Genomic DNA, 23,500 nt, shown 5'->3' with positions numbered 1-23,500 from the left:
CTTTGATAACAGCTGTCAAAGCTGTCTGAAAGCACAGCGATGAGACTAAACTATTGGCAAACTCACAAGTTTCCCAAGTTCAGAAGCTCTGAGGAGTGTACGACAAACGTAGCCCGGCTTTCTGTGCGTTAGCCACTAAACAAAAGCTAAACCTCCATCCAGGAAGGACAGTTACTGCGATGGTGGTTAACTCTGGCTTTATTTTTAAGGCTAACATGTTTTTACGTGCCGTTTGATGCTTCTTCTGCACAAAATACACAGACTGCCTGAGTCTGAGGTTCAAAGCAACAGTATTTCTGCAAACAGGAAGTTGTTCGTATCTGTTCATACCTGCCTGCTGTTTGCTCGGCTACACAAAGCTCAGACACCGTCCCGTAATGACAAGGAACCGTAATCTGGGGTCAAAGATGGCTGGAATAGATTTAATTGGTTAATTGTTTTCTATATGTGGACTCGTTTTGTTGGACTGTCAGGATATATCGTGTATTCTCATCCTTCAGCTGAGAATCATCTAAATTTAGCCTCAACGCGTCTCACTTTGTAGTGCAGCCCTCAGATCAGCTCCTGAACTACAACCTGAGCCCTGGAACTGTTCTGGAACCAGCTCAGGAGTTTCGGAGCCTCGAGGCTGATGTAAAACCCTTTTAAACCCGATTGGCCCTGTTGGTTTTAGCAGCCTGAGCGTTGTGTGTCTCACAGAGTGAACGCCGCCCACTGCTGCACGGTCCTGCATCATGAGCACGAGTCATGCGCACACAACGCTCTCGGTCAGTCCTCAGCAGACTGGAGCTGCTCAGGTGTCGCATATGTGTGAAGTTAACTCATGTGTGATTCTCTTGTCAGCCGCCATGCTCACCGATCTGTCTTTTCTCTCAGGGGTTCGATGACCAGCCTGGAGTCGAGCCACAGCGGCTTCTCTCAGCTCAGCGCTGCCACCACCTCCTCCAACCACTCCCAGTCCAGCTCGATGATCTCCAGGTAGAAAACCCGTGGCAGACAACTTCAGACCCCCAAATCTCCCCATTTACTGCCCTAACCATCGACGTGGAAGCCAACTCTTCTCCCGCTCCCCCTCCTCATCATGGTCTTTGGACTCTGTTCCTCTTGCACAGCCAGTCTCCGTGGAACTGATGCATGCTTGCACAAACAGAAGACAAAGCTCTGACATTCTGGGGCAAAAAGAACTACAAATAAAGGGCTGATTTTTGCACAAAAGGGTCGTATATATATATATTTTGGTGCCTGGTTTCTCTGCCGGGCGGCGGCTTGAATCGGATCATTCGCAGAATGTTTGCGTGTCTGGAGCTGAAGGCTGAAAGAAGCAATATTTTTCATCCTGCAAGCTGCGAAACCAGATGAAGACACTGGAGGCGCTGTTACATTTATGCATTTACATGAACGCTCACTCACGCAGCACCGAGGCGGCGCATACCTCGCTCACGTGCGTCGGCTGATCGGACCGGATGTGCTGTTACATGCAAACAGGCGCGGATGTCTCACTTGCACAAAAAGGCGGTGTTTGCCATATTGTTACTGGAGGGGGTTTGTGTGTTTTTAGTTAGCTCGTTATAGGTCAAACGTGGGTGGGACGGGGTCAACATCTGAACCAGATTCTGGGTCCAACGCCACCCGCAAACAGCCGGAGCTGACGTAGCGTCAGCAAACTTAGCAGCTGAAGAGGAACAATTAGACGAATATTTGACCCGAGGTCTGACTCTTAGCGAGGCAACGTGCTAATAGCAATAACATGAGTTGGACTTTCTACTGTGTGAAATATTTCTATTTATCATGGAGACGTATGTGGAGGATTGAGGGTGCTGACTGCAGAGGAGCTTTTTGTTGTAAACCGTGCACAGGCGGAGGGAAGCTGAGCCACACAACCGACTTCTGAGGCATCAAACCGCCTCTTTAAAATGTTTTGCTAACATTTGCTTTCTGTTCGCCGCCTGCTGCGCAGATAAGAAACGTGCTACTGATCTGCCGGCGCCCACTGACTCCTGAACTTAAAGGGATGTGGCGTTTATTTATCATCGGTGTGGCGTACATGAGTCTGCAGAGAGGAGGGATGTGTGGCTGCGATCATCTTCAGACGAGACTGATGCTGTAAACGTGTTTGTGACTGTGTTCGACGGGTGAAGCAGTGTGGCCTCTTACTGCATGCTCACATGGGATTATGGATCTATTATTTAAAGAGTTAAGATATAGCCATTTTAAGAGCCATGTGTCAATAAATACCATTTTTAGCCTTTGTAAGCATCACTTAGGAATATACCTGCTTCTTTTCAAGGTGACCACTGTAAAGTATGAGTGAACATTTCAAAATGCAACCTTTTTGTTTCTGAGCAGTGATGACTTCACTTAGACGCGACGACCCCGTGGAGGGCAGGTATGATCACGGTTGCCAAGGGGTCACCGGGTGCTGTTGCCGTGGGTACCGAGGGCGGCTGTCGGGGAAAAGAAAATGTGGGAACATCTCTTGCTTGTTTTTGTTGGATGAATCTGCTCATTTTTTACCCGTTAATGGTCAGCGGTCGCGCACGTTTCATTAACTGCAATAACATGAAATGCTTTGCTGAGAGAGAGGACGCTGCGAGTGTGTATGAGGGGGTAAGAAGACTGAATATCTTTCCGGACCACCTCAGTCGGGTGGTTCGTCCGATCAGAACTGCTCTAATATTTTCCTTTTTCCTTCTCTTTGTCTCTTGTTACACTCCAGTTTAGCTTCTTTCCTGTTTATCTTTAGGAAATGGGCCTTTGAAGCCATAGGCACTAAGATGTGTTATCACATGCTTTGACGTCTCCTGCTTCTGACTCGCAGCGTGTACACTCAATGAGGGCTATAACTGTTGACTTGTCGGCACATTTGTCTGTCTTTCGCTTCCTTTTCTGACATCTTTGCATATCTTCTCTTTACCTTGATGTGAGAAACCGTGTAAAAAGTACATGTTAATGAGAATATGGCGCCTTTACATTTTTGAAGACATTAAACTTGAATTATGTGGAAAAAAAAGATGTGTGTGTGTGTGTCATTTTTGTCGTGTGGAACTCGTCAGTTATGGACCGGATGCTGGTAAATGTCGCTGCTTTCCTCTCCATGATTTGATAATTAATGAGAATCTTTTCTGCTTCGCTGATGAATTATTTGAGAGGATAATCCCTCCAGAGTTGTGGAAGATTATATTTAAATCTGAGCGAGGCTGGAACCTTCTTTGCCCTTTACTTCAGCGGAGCATCAGCATTATTAACATCCAAGTAAAGAGGAAGATAAAGGCTTAACGGCATTTTTGTTGTGTACAAGAAACATGAAAATAGAGATTTGATCTCGGATAACATTGGAATTTCTATCCCTAATTAGTTTATTTAAGTTGAGCCCTGTTTGCAAGACGAAGTGATGTCCTTAAGAAAGAGGAAAAACTCCAGCAAAGACCTGACACAGGAGCTGAGAGATGCATCTGGACCTTCAGCTGATCCATCTGCTGTTGGCCCAAGCCTCATCAGTAATGGTCTCCATGGAAGGGTGGCTGTCAAGAAGCCGTTCTTAAGGAAGGGAAACAGGGAGAAAAGGCTGAGCTGTGCCAAAGGACACAAGAAGTGGACTGAAAATCAGTGGCAACAGGTCTGATGGAGGGATGAATCCTCCCCAGAGCCCGGACCTCAACATTACTGAAGCAGTGTGGGATCATGTTGGCAGAGAACGGAACAAAAGGCAGCCGACATCCAAAGAAGAGCTTTGGGATGTCCTTCAAGAAGCCTGGAGAACTATTCCTGAAGACTCCTTAAAGAAAGGACAGAAAGCTCGTCTGAGAGGGTTCAGGCTGAGTTGGAGGATAAAGGAGCTCAGAGCAGATATTCACTTTAAAGCTTATTAGAACTGAACAAACTCTTATAATAAGATGATAAAATGTAGTGTTGTAATTCACCTTTACCTCCACTAGGTGTCAGCATTTACACATTTTTTTTTACCCTCAGTGACTCCTCCTCATTTTGTCGTCACGTAATTTGCGGAAGTAAACAGATCCTCTTCTTGCTCACGTTGTTTTTCATTTATGTTAATAGAAAGAGTAGTTTTTAAACTTTGTGTGAGTAGGATGACGCACGTGTCCGCTCCTCCGGCAGAAGATCTGGTCAAACAGTGGGAAAGGTCCGTGAGTGATTCTGTCCTCCACGCGCTACACCTTATTTATCTCTGTGGCTTCTCGCTGTGGTCTGCACACCTCGGGGGTTCATTAAAACCCACGCTCGCTCCACGAGCTGACAGATGTTGCTGTAACTCTCTGCCAGCAGCTCCAGTCCTCCTCAGCAGGCACTGAGTTGTAAATGTGTGACCAGTCCATTGATGACAGCATGACTCCATGAAGTGAGTTTCTTTGAGTGTGTGTGCGCGCGGGGCTGCACGAGCCAGCAGAAGACCAGAGAGACACCATCATCATCATCAAAGAGCGTGCACTGGGGCTGATTTCAATCTAGTTACACTCCAGATGTCGATTCTTCCTTTTCTGGGCCTCAGAGTTCATGTTTTGGTCCACAGAGAATTATGTGCTGACATTCTGATGATTAACTTATTGCTTCCAGCTCATGAAATGTGACAAACTGACTGCTTGTTTTTGCCATGTACCAAAAGTTAGAACTCACTCATGCTTTGGTTTTTCTGTACTTTGGCGGTTTTCCTCTTTTTTTTCAGAGCAAATCTGAAGACATCCAAACTATAGAATCAGGTGGCAGACGGAATAAATGTCCCTTTGTGGTCCAACTCATCCCACATCCCCCTAAATTGAATGAGTTTTAATGCGTTGCTAATGAGCAAACTCAGCCCATAAACATTACGGCCGCTTCGACTATGCAGACCACCGCCTGCAGTCTCAGAAATGTGACGTAAGTTTGCTCCACAGAGAGTGGAGGAACTGGTCCTGACTGCTTCTGTGCAGCTGTTTTACAGCTGTTTTACAGCGTGAGAAACCAGTGAAATGAGAAACTAGTCGTGGTCCGGACGCTGGGAGTCCCTCCCAACCCAATTTAATGCCATCAGAGTGGATTTTTTTTGTGATAAAAGCTTTGAAATCTACAATTTTGAGGATCCCAGATCAGTGTTTAGGGGATGAAGCGTTCCTTTAGTTTTGAATCGGTCACCTACAGGGTCACACAAGAAAACAGCACCTGTTCCTGTCTCTGAAAGACGTTACAGCTGGAATCAAGAAGCCCGTAGACTCATGAAACCAAAGTACAGATTTCCACTGGTTTAATGTTCATCCCTTTCGTATTTCTTCCTCTAACTGAACTCCCTCGGTGGAAGAATCATGTTGAGATGCCACTTGGACCTTGTGAGGGATGCATGCTGACACTAATCTGAGGGGATCTCTGAGGCTGGTGACTCCAATAAACTGATTATCTGCATTAGAGGCCAGCCGAGGTCGTCCTGTCTTTGGATGTTTTAGCATTTGATGAAGAGAAATTTGAGTTTCTTTCAGTTTATAAGACTGACTGACCTTTTTAGAGTTTAAGTAATAAAAAAATGGTAATTTCTCTTTGTTTTAGTTGGCTGTTCTTGACATAAAATGGTTATTTTAGCTGGTGAATAGATCTATTTACTGCATAATTATGCTTCCTCATAATACGAGTGGTGTTCTCCAACACTTTGAAGAAGAAGTTAATCTAAATATGTTTAGTTTTTTTCACATTTTAGATGTTTTGACAACAGTGGAAACATTTCAGTTCTTTGTGTAAAATGAGCTATTTCATTGAGCCCAATTATTCTCTGGATAACAGTTCTTTTTATCACCACTGCAGCACACAAGAGGACGATAGATTCCTAGATCCTTTTATGCCTTTTGAAACCATTTTGTGTGTATGTGGCCAGCATCGCGCTCATGCCTGTGTCCTGCTTCTGATATTTACCTTATCAGAGGACACGCTGGCCCAGATCTCTCTGTTATCACGACCCAGAGTCCAAACAGCATGCGGCAAAAGCAATAATAAGAAGTAGCTTCGCTCACACATTACACTGGCCTTTAATCTAGATTTTTCTTTAGGATTATTTAGGATTAGGAACGTCAGCGACCAACCAAACTCTCAAAATTGTGATGAACAAAGTATTTCTTTGAACTTTATAGCCTAAAATGATTTCATCAAAAAGAAACCGATGCACCTGAGTAGGTTTAAAATACCAAAATGTACCTTTTCAAACATAAACTCCTCTTGTGTTTTGTGCTCTATTTCAATTTTATCTCCCAAAGGACGTGATGGTGGACTTTCCTGTCAACAGATGCGAACATAAATCCTCAGCTATGTTAGAGAATTACAAACTTGTCACATGTTTTTTTTTTTTTAATCCGCTTGTGTCCCGATGCAGCGAGCAGGAGTGTCTGAGGCAGCAGGTGGTGGAGGACGACACCGAGGACTGGCAGAGGAGCCCAGGCTTCTCGGGCCTGGAGAGGATCGGCGGGGTGGACCTCTCCTTCATCAAAGGGGATGATGAGCGCGCATGCGCCCAGCTCGTGGTGCTCAGTTTTCCCGATCTGAAGGTGAGCTGCCTCCATCACCCCCTGGTAACTTCAGGTGACCTGAGCTTTGTCGCCCCCCAGTGGCGGCAGAGAGGAACAGCAGCTGCACTGACGGGAAATGTTTTTCTCCTCTCGATTTAAAAGAGTCTGATCTTTTTTTGTCGTTTTTCCACCTTGAATGAAAGGAAATCACAGAATTATGCAGCAGAAAGGTTGTCTGAGGGCTGCAGGCGACATTTGACAACAGCCTTTGGGGACAAGCCTCTGCGACTAAATGAACTTTTGAAAGCTGGTGCACGAGTTGGAAACTACTCGTGATTTCACTGCTTCTGTCTGGTTGGTCTCAGGTGATTTATGATTCATGATGAATTTCTGACTGTAGGTCTCTGATCATGTGCCTCCACATGTCAAAGCCTGTGATGGTTTTTGTAGGAATATTTCTCAGAGCTGGAGCTTCCTCCTTTTTTTTTTTTTGCTTTAGCTTGTTACCTGCTGGCTTTGTGATTGCTGTCATTTTTTATTTTTCAGATAAAACGGAAGAAGGGAAAGAATTATAAAGCTCTTTCAGGAAGCTACTTCAGCTAAGACTGTGGGAAAAGATGTTGGTTGACTAAAAGTTGGAGCGAGTACCTCCAAAACCAAAATGGGAAGTTTGTAAAAGGGAAACAGAAAAGACTTAAAAACTTATTTTATTCCACAACTTTTCACAAGATACCTGCACGCATCTTCCTGTTATAAAACATGTTATTCGTGATATTTGTCTGCCCACGTTCTTCATACGAGGACTCACTGATGCTAAAGAAGTGTTGCACAGATGACATCTATTTATGTGATCCTGTTCTCCTCATGCTCTCATTTTACACGTCTCCATCACATGCTGCTTGTGACACAAAAGCGCTGCATGTTCACTTGTACCATGACTGCAGAGTCTGCATCTCAGAAAGCATGTTACACTTTTTAAGCTGTGCGTGCCAGACAGGTGGTGGTGTTGGTGCTGAAGGGAATGACTGCAGCGAACAATACAATCCTTAAATATTCAAAAAGGTAGCTGACAACATGTCAGGCATGCTGAACACTCTCCAAGCTCATCTCCTGGAACCCCAGGCAGCTCATTTGTGGAAACTCCTTTCAGCTTTGATGAAAGGTGATTGAGTCTGATGTTTCAGCATCTGAGGCACAACAGAAAATGATTTTTCCTGTTGCTCTGAGAGCTGTGACAGCTTGTGCTGTCCCCTGACCCCTGCTGGTACTCCATGGGATACTGGGAAGGTTGTCATGGGACAAATGTTAACCTTGGATGCTGCTGCTTAAAATAGATGAGAGCTGCAGAGTGTGTGTTTACAACACATGTATAATTACTGACCTGAAAACAATCTATTCAAATTTATTTTAATTCTGCATACAGTCATGTGGAAAAACACAGTCTTTCAGTTTGAAGGTTTTACCTTAAAAAAAGGTAAATAATTCTCAGATAACACAAGACATTTTATTCTGTCATTGTTTATTTAACAAAAAGAAGCAGTTTGTAGCAGCAGCTTCAGCAGCAGTGAGCTGAAGTAATGTCGGACGTTATCAGTCTCTCTCATGGTGGTGGAGGAATCTTGGCCCACTCTTCTTTCCAGCGTTGCTTCAGCTCATTGAGGTTTGCAGCATTGGTTTCTGCACAGCTCTCTGAAGGTCCCACCACAGCATCTCAGTCAGGCTGAGGTCTGGACTTTGACTGGACCATTGCAACACCTTGATTCTTTTCTTCTTCACACATTCTGTTGTAGATCTGCTGCTGTGTTTGGGATCTTTGTCCTGTTGATGAGCCAGTTTCAGCCCAGCTTTAGCTGTCGGACAGATGGCCTCACATCTGACTCTAGAACACTTTGGTATCCAGAGGAGTTCATGGTGGACTCAATGACTGCAAGGTGCCCAGGTCCTGTGGCTGCAGAACGAGCCCAGATCATCAGCCCTCCACCACCGTGCTTGACAGCTGGTATGAGGTGTTTGTGCTGATATGCTGTGTTTGGTTTCCTCCAAACGTGCTGCTGTGCATTATGAGCAAACATCTCCACTTTGGTCTGGTCTGTCCAAAGGACATTGTTCCAGAAGTCTTGTGGTTTGTTCAGATGCAGCTTTGCAAACCTAAGCTGTGCTGCCATGTTCTTTTTAGAGAGAAGAGGCTTTCTCCTGCAGCTCTTCCACACAAGCCATACTTGTTCAGCCTTTTTCTAACTGTGCTGTCATGAACTTTAACCTTTAACATGCTAACTGAGGCCTGCAGAGTCTGAGATGTAGCTCTTGGGTTTTTGACCTTGGGGTGACCTTGCTGGGACGTCCACTCCTGGGAAGATTGACAGCTGTCCTGAATGTTTTCCACTTGTGAATAATCTTTCTCTCTGTAGAATGATGGACTCCAAATAGTTTGGAAATGGCCTTATAACCCTTCCCAGATTGATGGGCAGCAACAGTTGCTTCTCTGAGATCGTTGCTGATGTCTTTCCTCCTTGGCATTGTGTTAACACACACCTTAATGCTCCAAAACTTCTGCTTTTATAGAGGTGCTCACACTCACTGATGATCAGTTAATAAAGTCAGTTTGATAAGCAGAATCTGGCTACTACTTACCCTTTTACTTCCTATGGAAGCAGTAAAATTATAATGATAAATAAAATTACACTTTTCACACACTGCTTCTGCATTGCATCTTAGCTTAATTTGGTTAAATACATAATAACACAGTGTAATATGTCATGTGGTCTTGCTCATCAGAGATTCTATTTACATAATTTTACAATTTTGTAAGGACCAGATGTATTTTTGTTATGTCACATGTAAAATGAATGAATTTACAGAGTGTGTTCTTTCTTTTTCATGTTACTGTATCCATATTAAATGTGGCAAAGGTATAAGTGTGCATCTAAGCTACTTTAGGTTTGGAAAAAACTAATAAGCAGAGAGCTTTCAGGGGTTCAAAGCTCAGAGAGAAAATTTAGACTGGAACTGTGTCCACATCTTATGGCAACCAGGTGGCTTAGTAAAATAAACTGCATGATGTTCAAGGTATGTTCAGACCTCTTCATAAAGTAGCAGATGTTTCATTTTGTTCCAGCTGGGAGATGCTGCTAATTATACAGATTGTGTGTGCATATGAACTCCCCATCAACACTGGAGTAAATGCATTTAAAGCCCCCAGATTCCCACAGACTTGCTGTCTAAGCGCCTTTCAGGACCATAAAAGTATTTATCTGATCCCATTGTAGTGAAATGACTTGTGTCTGACCCTTCCTGCCAGATTCTGTATGAGGACAGTCAGATGGTGACCCTGACGGCTCCCTACATCGCCGGTTTCCTGGCCTTCAGGGAAACTCCTTTTCTTCTGGAGGCTCTGCAGCGGCTAAAGATGAGCCAGCCTTCGCTCATGCCTCAGGTCTGCCCCCGAACACACAAATGTATCCTGTTTGATATGTGAAATGAAATTAATCTTCCCCTTGTTTGATGAGCTCTTGTAACAGTTTTGTAGTAGATGGCAAGCAGTAGCTATGTCTCACTCTTTCTTTATCAAGGTAGTGTTTCAATTGCATGAGATAAAATAACACACGTGATACCGATGAGTACACAGATGGTCATCAGACTTTTTAAAGGAGCTTTGTTTCCATGCGTGTTGCCTCAAAGAAGAAATGAAATGGTGCTTTTTCTGTTTCTGTGTCACTGTTTACATATAAACCTTTCCAATAGCTGCATCCTGGTTTTATTACTACTCAACCAATGCAGCTCCAGTTTCCTAACATCCCACATTGCCTTACGTTTTTCACTTTTGCTGAATTACATTGGCTCTTTTTGTAGTTTGCAACTATGCTAAAAGTGGCCAGAATGCTCAATTAATACCCAAGATGGAATAAAATAGCATTTATCTGGAATGGTTAATATACAATTTGGGAAACAAATTCTCTTTTGATCGGACAGCGAGATGAGAAGACACTTTGTGAGCATTTGGAGTGAGGCAGTTGTTAGCTTTGGACGACCAACTAGCTCAGAGCTAGCATGGCTAACTACATCCATGAATATCTCTTAAAGGAGAACTGCGGTATTTTCAACATTAAGCCTCTTTTCTGAGTCGTCTGCAATGTTTTAGAACCCCCCTCACCGCTTTTTTGATGTTTACTGCTGTCTCTGGTATTTGCCTAATTTTGATTCTTCTCAACCTGCTTCAGAATGGCAAGTCATATGCATGTCCAAAAATGTCCGTAAAAGCACCTCGTTCATGCTCGAACTATTTTCTTAGCGGTGGCGGAGTAATATCAACGAACATCCAGTACAAAATGTCAAATAAAACACGACAGAAGCAACTTTTCGCAACGAAATTTGATATGGATTACCAGTGCACACCAGTAACCACTCCGGTGAGTTGATGATTTTGAAAACGGACGTTTATGGTGCTTTTACGGACCTTTTAGGACATGCACATGACTTGCCATTCTGAAGCAGGTTGAGAAGAATCAAAATTAGGCAAATACCGGAGACAGCAGTAAACATCAAAAAAGCGGTGAGGGGGGTTCTAAAACATTGCAGACGACTCAGAAAAGAGGCTTAATGTTGAAAATACCGCAGTTCCCCTTTAAGCTTTCAAGTTAGCACTTTTTCCATTTTAGTTGTTTAGCCTGTACGTGAATATGAATAAAACGAATGAAATGTCAATCCTAATATTTGGCAACCTGGGTTATTATTGTTGAAGCAATGCTGAAACTTCATCTGCCGTCTTTAGTGTACGTGTTACACAGTCCTTCTATTTTAATTTTAAAGGATGCTCCTGCAGAAATACATTGTTTTTATTGCAATGTTATATCCTCAATAACTAATGGTGATAATAAGACAGTTTGTTGACCTCTTGTTTGCAACTTTGCTAAAGCTGTTCAGCTTTTATTTTCAGTTTTGGTCTCAATGCTAAAATTAGCAGACAAAAGGCTAGCATGCTAACTGTGAGTTCTAATGTTAATTTTAGCATGTTAGCCAAAAAAATATCCCTTTACTTCTGTGCTAACATAAACTGCATATCAATACAGACAAAATTACAAATAAAGCTGCTTTCTTTTACAATCTTTTCTGTGGCTGTGGCCAGATGGTGAAACAAGTCTGACAATGTGACTGAAAAATGGATAATTAAGACTGTATGTTTAAACAGCTGGTCTACTTGATAGACAGCAGCTTTGTTGTTATTTTGACATTATTTACATGTAAAATGATCACCCAGAAGCACTAACTGGAAAGTTTAATTCTGGCTATTAGAAGCTGTAATTCAATTAATCAACACGTTTTCAACACACTCTAAATTCTCAACTGCATTTAAACCAAATCTAATGCAACATAAATAAAATATACTAAACCCATTTTAGTTAGTTTTGAATTACAAAGCTTGCTCAAATGGTGTAAAACCAGCCTGACTTCATGCACACTGAGTGAACTACAGACTCTGTGACAACTGTGACAAAGCTCCTCTTTTCTCCCTCTCGCTGTTCCTCAATCCGTCGGCTCTAAATCATCATCTCCCACTCACTTCTGTTCGTCGCTTCCCACGTGTCTCCCCCGCTTCCTCCCACTCTGTCTCACAGTCACCGTGTAGGAAGGTGTACAGAAATATACAATACACACTTTCACATGCCACATGCACAAACGCACACAGCCAATCTGACTTATCTTCACTGCAGAAATAAGTCTGTGAAATCAGGACTTTATTGGTGAGTCGGTGCAAAGATCAGGACGACTTTCAGACACTCTATGTCACACTTATGTCACACTTATCTGACTTTGCTCACCGAAGGAAGAGCTCAGGTCAAAAATTGTAGATAAAGACAAAAAGTTTTCCAAGTACATCTCGACCTGCATATCAGGTATATTTATGGTGGGTCTCAGGATCATTACCTTATCCATGATAAGCTCCATGCTGTTGTTGCTCTTTCCCAATATGCATTGATGTGATTTAACACTTTAGAGCCCACAACTTTATTTTGATATGCCTCAATCTTGGCTATCTTCCAAAAAAGTTATTGTTTGACAAAACAAATATGGACTTTAGTTCTTTTTTGTTGTGAGGTAGAACCTTTAACATCAGCTCCAGCCCTTTGGTTCTATCTGCTTTAAACGTTCCTTTAAGGTTCATATTAAGCGCGGTATAAAAAGACAAAATTACGGTTTTCCATCACTTACAGCAATGATTTACACCTGATGTGAGTGAGATAAGGATTTGCTTCACAACTAATATTACCAGTAATGGATTATTGCTCAGTGTATGACAGACTCAGATGACTCTGTTAACTATTCTAATTGTCTGTAACAATTATTTGTTCCTTTTTACTCAAATTCTGTACTAAGAAGCTCTCATTGAATGCTTTTAAAAAGACTATTTGTGTCCAGGAAATGCAGTATAAATGCATTTAAGCAAAGGACATCTTTGGATTGAAACCTGTAGTCTTTAATATCCATTTCATTCCATTTTGTTTTATCATATTAGAACAGAATGAGCGCCCCCTCACTAAGTTTGATAGTTTTTATGTAGCAGCATTAGGGCTGTAGTGATACACTAATCTCCCGATACGACATACGATATTCAGCCAACGATACGATTCGATTTGATACACTTATATCATTTTCTGAAATAAAAAAGAGGACAGTGTGATTTGACATGAATCGTCGCTGATTGGACTGGTGGTCCGTCCTTTGAACCGGAAGGACAACACCGCCAGACAAACAGAAACAAATGAAACACGTCACAAACGTGAGAGCTATGCACTTTATATAACATTTTTATGAACTAATTTATCACTGTTTTGTATAATGTGAGCCCCTGGCATTGTATTGTATTAATGTTCTGTGTTTTCACTAATTGTAACGTCTGACTTTTCAATAAAGTTTGCTTTAAAAAAGAAATGAAGATCAGATATTTCATAACTCCTAAGTTAAAACATGTGCAGACAGGGGAGACAGTAAGAGGTTTATGCTGGAGAAACTGTGGAGAACAGCTAGCAGACCATTTTCATATATTCTGGAGCTGCCCAGCTATTCAACCATACTGGCAAGAGATTATGTGGATAATCCAAAATATTTTTGGTGATGAAATTCACCGCTCTTTTTCCACAATCTATCTTGGCAATATTGCACCCCATTTACTGATGCGAGACAAATATCTTTTAAAAATATTATTAGCAGCCAGCAAGAAAGCTGTAACCCGGAAATGGTTGCAGGCTTCACCCCCAACAGAGACAGACTGGATAGATGTTGTGACAAATATTCAAAATATGGAAAGGATGACCTCTTCGCTAAGTCTACGGAGCGATAAGTATTCGCAATACTGGGAAAAATGGATTGTGTTTGTGGCCACAAGAGATGCTCACTGAGCCATTACTGTACGAACCGACTTGTATCTTCATCAGCATAATGTCTGTATGAATGTGTAGGTGACCAACTGTTTGCTCTATGTTTTTCTGTATATTGTATGTTGTTTCTTTCTTTAAAAAAAAGAAATGAAAAAAAATTGATACTTGCGGCTGAAAAATCTTTTGAAACAAAATATTGATATATATCGCAGTATCGATAAAATTGCTCAGCCCTAAACAGCATCACTTGTAATATCTTCTTTTCATTCATTGTTATATGATTTTTGACTGTATCCATCTCAATACATCTCAGTCACACAGGTATTTAAATATATATATATATATATATTATATGAGGCATTTCCTAAAATTAATACATGTGTTGTGCTCTTTGTCAACAGGTGGTGTTTGTGGATGGGAATGGTCTCTTCCACTATAGAGGTGAGGCGACAAATATTCAAAACTATTTTGCTGTTGCTTTTCCTGCAATGAAAAGTTAAAAATGTCTTCAGTGAAATTAGTTAATTGCTTTCAAATCATCAGCAATATTTATTAGGGGTGGGATGATATGCTTTGGTCACGATTCGATTTGTATCACGATTCTTGATAATTGCGATTCTACAAGCATTGCGATTCGATATAATCACTAATTGCAATTTTCTTCCTCCTTAAAAAACAAACAAGTTGAATCATACACTTCTAGAATGAATGTCGTTCCCATAGACAATGCACATCAGTCTGTGTCAGTCAGTCCAGCAGCTGACATTTATTTCAACTGAGACAACATGTACAGCATTTTTTAAAGTTTACAGTTTGAAATGTCCACACAGCACAAATGTGAGCTAGTTTTAACATAACTTAATGTAATGAATTGATGAAGTTTTTCTGGACACGGACGTAATATAATCGATTCAGGGGAGAAAAATCTATTTTTTTTAGAATCATCCCATAAAAAAATCGCGATATGTACATGAATCGATTTTTTTCGCCCACCCCTAATATTTATGGTACCTGGAAGGTTTAGTTTATTAACATCTATCGAACTGTGGTCCTACACACAGAAGTTGTGTGGTTCAGCATTCTGGCTTATTTGCCTTCTTTCGATAATGAGATGATTGATATCAGTTCCAGCCTTATGGAGTCAGAGGTAATTGGAGTCAGAAGTGTTCAGCTGGGTTCAGAGGAAGACTATAACAAGAGTTACGAGCCCCTAAAGGCTTCTTATAGATGAGATCCAGCATAAGTTGCAAATATTCAGTGTAACAAACAAGTTCCCACCGTGCTCGAGAGTCTGCAAACCCTTTAGATCTTTTTTAAACTTTTAAACACGGTCTTAAATTGATTGATGGAAATGATCCCGCTTCTGATAGTCTTTTCCAAAACACTTGTGCTTGACCTCGTTGGAAAATGCGACGAGGTCAAGGATGTTAGGAGAGGACGACTGTAGTCCAATGATAGTTTAAAGGTGGTCTGCATCAGTAAAACTGCAGCTGCTCAGTAAATACTCCACAAGAAGTGATGGAGTAATACTTCATGTTGCATCTAAAGCTAGTTTGGTTATTCAAAAACATAAAAAAGCCAAATAAGTGAAGGTGTCACAGCCCTGCCTCATCCATGTGTTCACACTCACCCTCCTGGCCTCATATTCATTGATATCAATCCTTGTGAGTACGACTGCATCAAAGTAATCTGGTGCGGCAGCCACAAGGAATGGAACAGAATGATCTCCTTTCCTTTTCATAAAGGATGCTTCAGTGTTTCCGACGCTGAGGAAGATAATAAAAGAAGCACTGACTCCTTTCCTCAATCCTTAGAGGATCCAACCAGGTCTTATCATGTCTGCTGCTTTGATACTTCTGGGTCATTCCACTCAGTAAGCCACAGACTGATCATTTTTACATCCTATTTTCTCACAGGACGCCACAGGGGGTAAGAAAATGTTCATGCACGATATTGCTAGTATGGGATGTCATACAGCTTCATGGGAAAAGAGGTGAACTATCCCTTTAAATTCTTTTCCAGCAGTTGACCCAGAACATTTTCATTCTGATCAGGAAATTGATTCTAGCCTCGTCTCTTGTGAGAAAGATTCTAGCCAAAAGTTCAGGGTGAGCCCAGAAAACTGAGCAAATAAGCTGAATAAATCCTGCTTTCATCAGACTAACTGTTAAGTCTGAGACTGAAGTATCCTTTAGGTCACTTCTACCGAGTTTGCTCTGTTTGCTGTAGCCAAACATCCACCGTAATTTCCCTGAGATCTGAACTGACTGTTACTGTTGGGTCCATTGCAGAGTTCGGACTTGCGTGTCACCTGGGAGTGCTGTCGGGGCTTCCTTGTGTGGGCGTGGCCAAGAACCTGCTGCAGGTGCAGGGAGTGTATAAGAACGAGGAGCACCAATCACAAGTGAGACCGTCGCCCTAGTCCCGTTTCATAAAGCTGAAAGAACAAGCAAGTTGTTTTACAGGAGTGTCCAAGCTTCAACATCTATAGTCACACTTGGTGAGAATCAAAGGGCCACTTTAACAGGATGAGTTGCAGGCTGCATGCGTTTTTCCTCCCTGTGCTGCAGAGCCTCGTCTGTCTGTGGTTTGCTTTGGAGAACATGAAAGGATGAACAGAAAAGAAGATGCAAAGCCGCTTCGTATTTAGTGCTTCTTTTATCAGAGTTCATATGCCTCTCCTTGAAAATAAAAAAGCTGCTAACCTTGAATAGAGCCGGCAGATGAATTATTTCAGTTTTTGAAAGTCGATTCGCTTCATGTTAAAAAGCAAAGAGATGTCAGAGAGGGCGACGCAAAGGACAGAATCGCTTTACCCGTACGAGTGCGTTTGTGTTGCTTCGTCCCGTTTTGACTTTTATTGCGAGCCAAGGCCTCCTAATGCTAACGTGACTTCCTGAATACAAATCAAGCTGGAACAAATATCTATATTGGTGAAAGTATACCAGTGGGACGGCAAAATCTGGATGTCATTAATATGCAAATGGTTGCTTTGTTTCAGTCTGGAGCCTCAGTGACCTGGTAAGGGAAGAAAAAAAAAAACAATTAAGTCAAAGATCTACCTGACGAGCGAGCATCAGGCTGCCGTTTGCTCAGCAGGATGGAGAACAGGGGAGTTCCTGTAGCATCTAAAGGATTTTTTCCTCACAAGAGGACTTAAAATGCATTTATAGGCAAGATTTCATGGAGTTTGTGTGAGTTAAGCCTCCAGGAGGACTCCTCAGGCACTTAAATGCTCTTATCTTGGTCTGAGGGGAAAAGGAGGAAGCGGCGGCATGCAGAATCTTTACAGGTTGAATCTTCACAGAATTCAATTCAATTCAATTAAATTCAGTTTTATTTATATAGCGCCAAATTACAACAAATGTCATCTCAAGGCACTTTAATAATAAAGTCCAATTCAAGCCAATTGGAGTTCAATTCATTGTAAGCATAATTATTTTCAAAATAATCCAATTCATTCATAGAGAGCCAATTCAAAAACAATTTCCTAGCTAAGGAAACGAACAGACAGCACCGAAACTTGTCTTCAGTCCAATCTCCCGTCCTGAGCGTGCCTGAGGCGACTGTGGAAAGGAATTAGTCCCTTTGAACAGGAAGAAACCTCTGGCAGAACCAGAACCAGAACCAAGAAGGGCGGCCATCCGCCTCGACCAGCTGGGGTTTGAGAGGACAGAAAAGAGGGGACAACAAACACTGTAACACCATTCAAAGGATATCTGTTGGAACAGGGAAACACGAGTTAATGACCACAATAATGTCACATGTACATAATATCATTAGAGAAATTAAACAGGGGAAAAAGAGAGTAAAGTGAGGAAAGGTGTGACAGATGAGGCCCCCCAGCAGTCTGGGCCTACAGCAGCATAACTATGGGATGTTTCAGGATCACCTGAGCCATCCCTAACTATAAGCTTTATCAGAAAGGAAAGTTTTAAGCCTGGTCTTAAAAGTGGAAAGGGTGTCTGCTTCCCGGACATTTATTCCACAAGAGAGGGGCCTGATAACTGAAGGCTCTGCCTCCCATTCTACGGAAGTAATGGACATTTCCTGGAAAGCTGAGTGCAGATCCAAAGTTTCCAAATGAGCCAATGTGAACATCCAACAAACATCTGATCAACTGCTTATTCAATTAGCATGTGATACACTGTCTGCTTATCACCCAAACAGTCTGTGTAACATGCTAATTCAATTCTCTGAAGGAGCGTCTCCATCTCCCGCAATTAGCGTCAGAAAATGTTATCTCCTCTCCGCCATGTAAGGCAATCGATCTTTATTTACGGAGACGTGGTTAACCCTGAGGATAGAGTCACACATATCCACTTAAACAATCCCTGTCCAAATACCAGCCTCCTGTTTATTACTGCTGTCGGACAGATTTGGCCATGCTGCTCCATCTTTGGGTCAGCTGCAGTGAGATTTTAGAGCTCCCTCCCATTCCATATTGATGCTCTTTGTAATTTACCTCTTTGTAACAACACCAGCCTTTAGCTGTGGAGTAATGTGTGAAACACAAGCCGTATCTCTTCTTCCAGACTTCAGAAAATGAGCTCTTTAGAAAATAGATTAGGTTTTTACCGGATCTGCTCGCTCGCTCAGTGACTCGTGCCACTGACGAGCTGTATAGATCAAGATTATGTGGATGTTTTCAACCAATCATTTACTGCAGAATGAATGTTCTGTATCCACACATCATCAGCAGCACCGTGCAGAAGCCTCAATGTTTTAGATATTAACGGGTAAACAAGAAATGGGTGCAGCGATTCATTGGAACATGTAATTATATAAGGCAAAAAACTGAGTTTGAACAATTCTAAGCAGCTTTAAAGTGAATATCTGGTCTGAGCTCCTTTATTCTCCAACACAGCCTGAACCCTCTCAGACGAGCTTTCTGTCCTTTCTTTAAGGAGTCTTCAGGAATAGTTCTCCAGGCTTCTTGAAGGACATCCCAAAGCTCTGCTTTGGATGTCGGCTGCCTTTTGTTCTGTTCTCTGCCAACATGATCCCACACTGCTTCAGTAATGTTGGGGTCCGGGCTCTGGGGAGGATTCATCCCTCCATCAGACCTGCTGCCACTGATTTTCAGTCCACCTCTTGTGTCCTTTGGCACAGCTCAGCCTTTTCTCCCTGTTTCCCTTCCTTAAGAACGGCTTCTTGACAGCCACCCTTCCATGGAGCCCATTTCTGATGAGGCTTGGGCCAACAGCAGATGGATCAGCTGAAGGTCCAGATGCATCTCTCAGCTCCTGTGTCAGGTCTTTGCTGGATTTTTTCCTCTTTCTTAAGGACATCACTTTCAGATCCTGTTCATCTGCTGTAGATAGTTCTTTAGGCCTGACACTTCTTCTTTTGTCCTCCACTTGTCCAGTTTCCTCAAATGTTTTAAGGACACACTGTACACCATGCTGAGATATGCCAAGTTTTCAGCTAACAGCTCTTTGGGAATCACCTTGTTGCTGCAGAAATCCTACTTTCTGTCTGTTAAACTGTGTTATCTTTGCTGTTTTTCATAGATGCAACTAAAGAAATGGGAACAAATTATGTGTCTCTGTGACAGGCTACAAAGTGTCAGCAGCCTGTAGGGTGAAGGGCAGATTATAGTTCAGCGTCTATCATCTTGACGCGTTGCTTTGCTCTGGTCGCGAACCACTTTTCATGTTATGGTTCTGCAACCATAACATGACTCTCGCGAGTCGCGAGAACTTCGGTGGGGGGAGTGTATATATTCCGCTGACACGCTGATCCTGGTCAAAACAACAATGGCGCGTCTGCAAGATACTATGGAGATGGATATGGAGTTGCTCGACCTTGAAGAAGAAAGGATTCTGCTATTGGAGTTGGCGAAAAGACGAAGGAGGAAGTGTAGGTGGTCTGTACACCCGTTGAACCAGACCAGGGAAGAGACTGGGGAGTTTGCTACACTTGTTAAACCCGGAAAAGCACACCGAGGACCAATCACAGCCGCTTTTGTCTGCGCACTTCCGTTGGTGGTCTGCGTGCGTCTGTCGCGTAGCCAGGATTTTTTTGAGGTGCACGAGAACGCGCGCAGAGCCTCTGCGTGGGGGAGTGGTCAAGATTTTGACGCTCGCAGAGGCTATGCGTCCGAGCGTCAGAGGCTTTGCGTCTGAAGCATAAATCAGGCTTTAGGGTTAGTGGCCTCCAAGTGAAGGGTGACTCAAACAGGGTAGCTGACGTTATGCCTCTGTTGTTGATGGTAAAGGGGTACCCGGTGTGTTAAAAACTGATGAGTTGGAAATGAGAATGTGTTTTTGAAGTCTGTTGCCTATTAATTGCTGACTGGAGTACTCCATTAGCAACAGATATGAGGGATGTGCCAGTGTGCTCGTCTTTGTTTGAAGTATTTGTTCAGATACCTGAAGAGAAATAAGCCGCAAACTGAGAAAAAGTCTGTGAATAACAGATCAAATGACGTGTCCTCTGCATCCCATTGAAGTGTCTGTTACCATATCAGTGCAGCTCTACCTGTTCTCCATTTGTTGTGTGTTGCTTCACTTCGGAATTTAAGGTTTCTGAGGTGGCATAAAAGCATAAAGCGTGGCTTTTTTCTCATCTGAGACTGCGACGCAGCACGATGAAAGATGACAGAAATTCTCCGGAAGTGCGTCTTCAACAGAGCTGTGATTCCCTTTGGCTTCAGAGTCCTTCAGATCTTACACCCCCTGCACTTTTCTCCTCTTTTTCTTCAAACTTTTAGTGGGTCTTTCCTCCCTCCTCCCCCGTCCCCCGTCCCCTTCCTTCTCCCACTTTCTCTGCCTTTTCGTTGTTTTCACCTTTGTTTCTCCGTCTCACTGATAGCCTTGGCTCTAATTCAAACTAGTGTGTTATTGATCACTGACTCTGTGTTTCTGACTACTGTTGCGTTCTGGCATCGGAGCAGCCAAACCGCCCTCCATCTCACGCACTGTTGGCCTCATCCCAGCTGGGAATGGAGGCTCTCTGCGGCCCCTCCTGTCTCCCTGCTGGCTACTTGCTGTAATCAGTCATAGTGGAGCAGACACCCCATCCATCACGGAAGCTAAACTCCTTTCATCGCTTTGGCCCCTAACCCACGGTGCACCTGTCAACAGCAGCCCACGTCACCACATCTGACTTTGTGCTGTCTCTTTGACTGTGAGAGCAAAACTTTACGCTCCTATAGAGAAAATAGGTGGTCTTTTTCGATCCAGTTACTTTGACTACGTCGTCCTTTAATGAAGAATTTAAGGCTTCTATTTTCGGCAGCAAGCTGCTGCATGAAGTTTCATTCATAAAAGCAGCTGTGGACCAGAAAGGTGATGTTTCATTTGGTTGTGTCCTGTTTTAAAGATGGATTTATTAAGGATAGTGTTACACCTATTCAGCAGCTGCTGATACAGTGTGTTTTTTTTTATAAATGTTTTTGTCCATCATTCACGTTGCTGTCAGCATTGATAACACAACCTCTTTTTTTACTCTCTCATTTCCCGACTGAAACACAACTTTTGTCTGGAAACATGTTGACGTTGCATTAAATGTCGTCATCATGACGATGTTAAAGGACGATGCGGTTGACCAATCGAGGAACTTTCTTGCGAGATGTTGCCATTTTGAGACTAATTTTACTTTAATTCTTTCTTCATGTTAACTTTTGTTCTTTAACTACAACTTCTCACGTGTTACCTTTCCACTTTACTTCAATCTGCAAATGATTAGAATTAGATTTAACATACAAGCTTTGGTTGATATGTTACACAAAAACACAGAAAACCGCATGTTCACAGGACACATTTTGAACCCTAGATTTTGACACTGTTACTGTGCAACTTAGCTGTAAAACATATTTGTAAAGAATTACCTGCAATGCTCTTTAAGTATAAAGAACAATCTGTTAAAAACCATTAGTCCAATAGGTGTCTGTGATGGATTGTACTTAGTGTTTTGACACTGAACTTGCAACCCAACAACGTCACATAAGAGTTTTATACATTATCGGAGGAATCCATGTAGGTCGTCATTTTTTCAACCCTGTCAGACAGACGTGGAGTCCTCTGAAAAAAGAGGATCGATGGGGATTTGTTGAAAGTTATCTTGAGCCGGGATGGGTCTAGAACAGCCGATTTCACAACCGATATGACAGACCGCCAAAAACCAATAAATGGCAAAGAAGTAACTGGACATCCTTCGTTATCTTAACACTTAGTTTCACTCCATCACAAAGCAGATCGTCGTTCACTTTGCCTTCTGTCTTTGCCACAGTAGAGAAAATCTAAAGGACCAACAACGATACCAGCAGAACCAAGAGCAGCCCACAGCTCAGACGTGGCAGCAAAACACTGAAACATGTAGACGTGCATTTGAGTGGCACGAGCATACAGATCTATGTTCTGTGTCTTTAGAGGCAGTCGGTTTTGGTCTTTGCGCTGCTTGTACAACATGCAGACGTTCATGTCTGGCTACGTTTTGGCGATGTGGATGATGCAACACGTGGCTCTCATCATCATTTTCAACACATCTTTTTTCTGTTTATTAAAGACAGGGGATGGTGTGGTGGTTAGCACCGTCGCCTCACAGCGAGAGGGTTCCAGGTTCAACTCCCAGCTGGGGCCTTTCTGTGTGGAGTTTGCATGTTCTCCCTGTGTATGCGTGAGGTTCTCTCCGGGTACTCCGGCTTCCTCCTACCGTCCAAAAACATGCATGTTAGGTTAATTGGTGTCTCTAAATTGTCCTTAGGAGTCTCGTTTGTCTCTGTGTGGCCCTGGGATGGACTGGCGTCCTCTCCAGGTTGTACGCCGCCTCTCGCCCAATGACAGCTGGGATAGGCTCCAGCCTCCCGCGACCCCGACCGACGGATTCAGCGGGTATAGAAAATGGATGGATGGATTAAAGACAGATACAAAGGCATTTTTTAATAAAAGCCAGAAGTCATGATGAAGCTGTCAGAGCTGAATTATGTATCAATTTTTACTTTTTTTGATGGTGTCAGCGGGAGCGAGTATTACTGCAATTTGTCAGTCAAAGCCATCCTTTCAAAAAGAGTAGTTTTCACATTTTGAAGCACGTCTTCAGTTGGACTTAAAAGTCGAGTCACTCAGAGGTTAAAGAGAAAGTGCAGAGAGTGGCACGCCGTTAATCTCTTCTGTTTTCTTTCAGATTGCTGCTTTGCAAAAAGGAGGAGACGGCTTCCCACTCACTGCTGATTCAGGCAAAGTGCTCGGAAAGGTGGGTCAAAGGGCAGATGCACAAAAAGTGGAAGCATTTTAGGTTGTGGCCGATTCCAGAGAACACACACCCTGCCAAAAGTCAAGTTATTTTAGGATGAGCTCAGTCGCACAGAGATGATTGTTGATAAGTTACAAACAAACTTTTGTCTTTGCATTCAGGCTCTGCGAAGCTCTGACAAGAGTTCAAAGCCAGTGTATGTGTCTGTGGGCCACAAGATCAGTCTGGACACAGCTGTCCGCCTTACACACTCGTGCTGCCGCTACCGGGTACCTGAGCCCATCAGACAGGTACGCACACACTGCAGCGGTACAACCACCAATCAGGTCAGCGTAGCACATCAGACGAGGCAGGCAATTTCTCTGTGATCAGTGGAAACTGAAGCTGAACTCCTCAGCTGTGAGGCAGAGCGAGTGGCGCTCATCACTTGTGTGTCGGCGTCCTGCTGTA

General features: G+C 42.8%; 2 protein-coding genes across 6 annotated transcripts in view; both read left to right on the top strand.

Annotated features, from left to right (window-relative positions):
* LOC142378665 (SEC14-like protein 1) overlaps window positions 1-3,012 on the top strand; it is a 29,810-nt gene extending 26,798 nt beyond the window's left edge. For all 4 annotated transcript variants that reach the window (XM_075463444.1, XM_075463440.1, XM_075463439.1 and 1 more), the window contains one exon: window positions 877-3,012. In XM_075463444.1, coding sequence (XP_075319559.1) covers window positions 877-982 — 106 coding nt within the window. In that variant the 3' untranslated portion in view covers window positions 983-3,012. The remainder of the gene's footprint in view (window positions 1-876) is intronic.
* A 987-nt stretch (window positions 3,013-3,999) lies between these two features.
* Window positions 4,000-23,500, top strand: part of LOC142379328 (endonuclease V-like) — a 49,574-nt gene continuing 30,073 nt past the window's right edge. For both annotated transcript variants that reach the window (XM_075464469.1, XM_075464468.1), the window contains exons 1-7: window positions 4,000-4,141; window positions 6,347-6,518; window positions 9,778-9,912; window positions 14,254-14,293; window positions 16,144-16,256; window positions 22,982-23,050; window positions 23,212-23,340. In XM_075464469.1, the coding sequence (XP_075320584.1) occupies window positions 4,047-4,141; window positions 6,347-6,518; window positions 9,778-9,912; window positions 14,254-14,293; window positions 16,144-16,256; window positions 22,982-23,050; window positions 23,212-23,340 (753 nt within the window). In that variant the 5' untranslated portion in view covers window positions 4,000-4,046. The remainder of the gene's footprint in view (window positions 4,142-6,346; window positions 6,519-9,777; window positions 9,913-14,253; window positions 14,294-16,143; window positions 16,257-22,981; window positions 23,051-23,211; window positions 23,341-23,500) is intronic.

Source organism: Odontesthes bonariensis, chromosome 4 (assembly GCF_027942865.1).
Source record: "Odontesthes bonariensis isolate fOdoBon6 chromosome 4, fOdoBon6.hap1, whole genome shotgun sequence".
Classification (NCBI taxonomy): domain Eukaryota; kingdom Metazoa; phylum Chordata; class Actinopteri; order Atheriniformes; family Atherinopsidae; genus Odontesthes; species Odontesthes bonariensis.
Note: the sequence above shows the minus strand (reverse complement) of the source record. Positions and strands in the feature narration are given on the sequence as shown.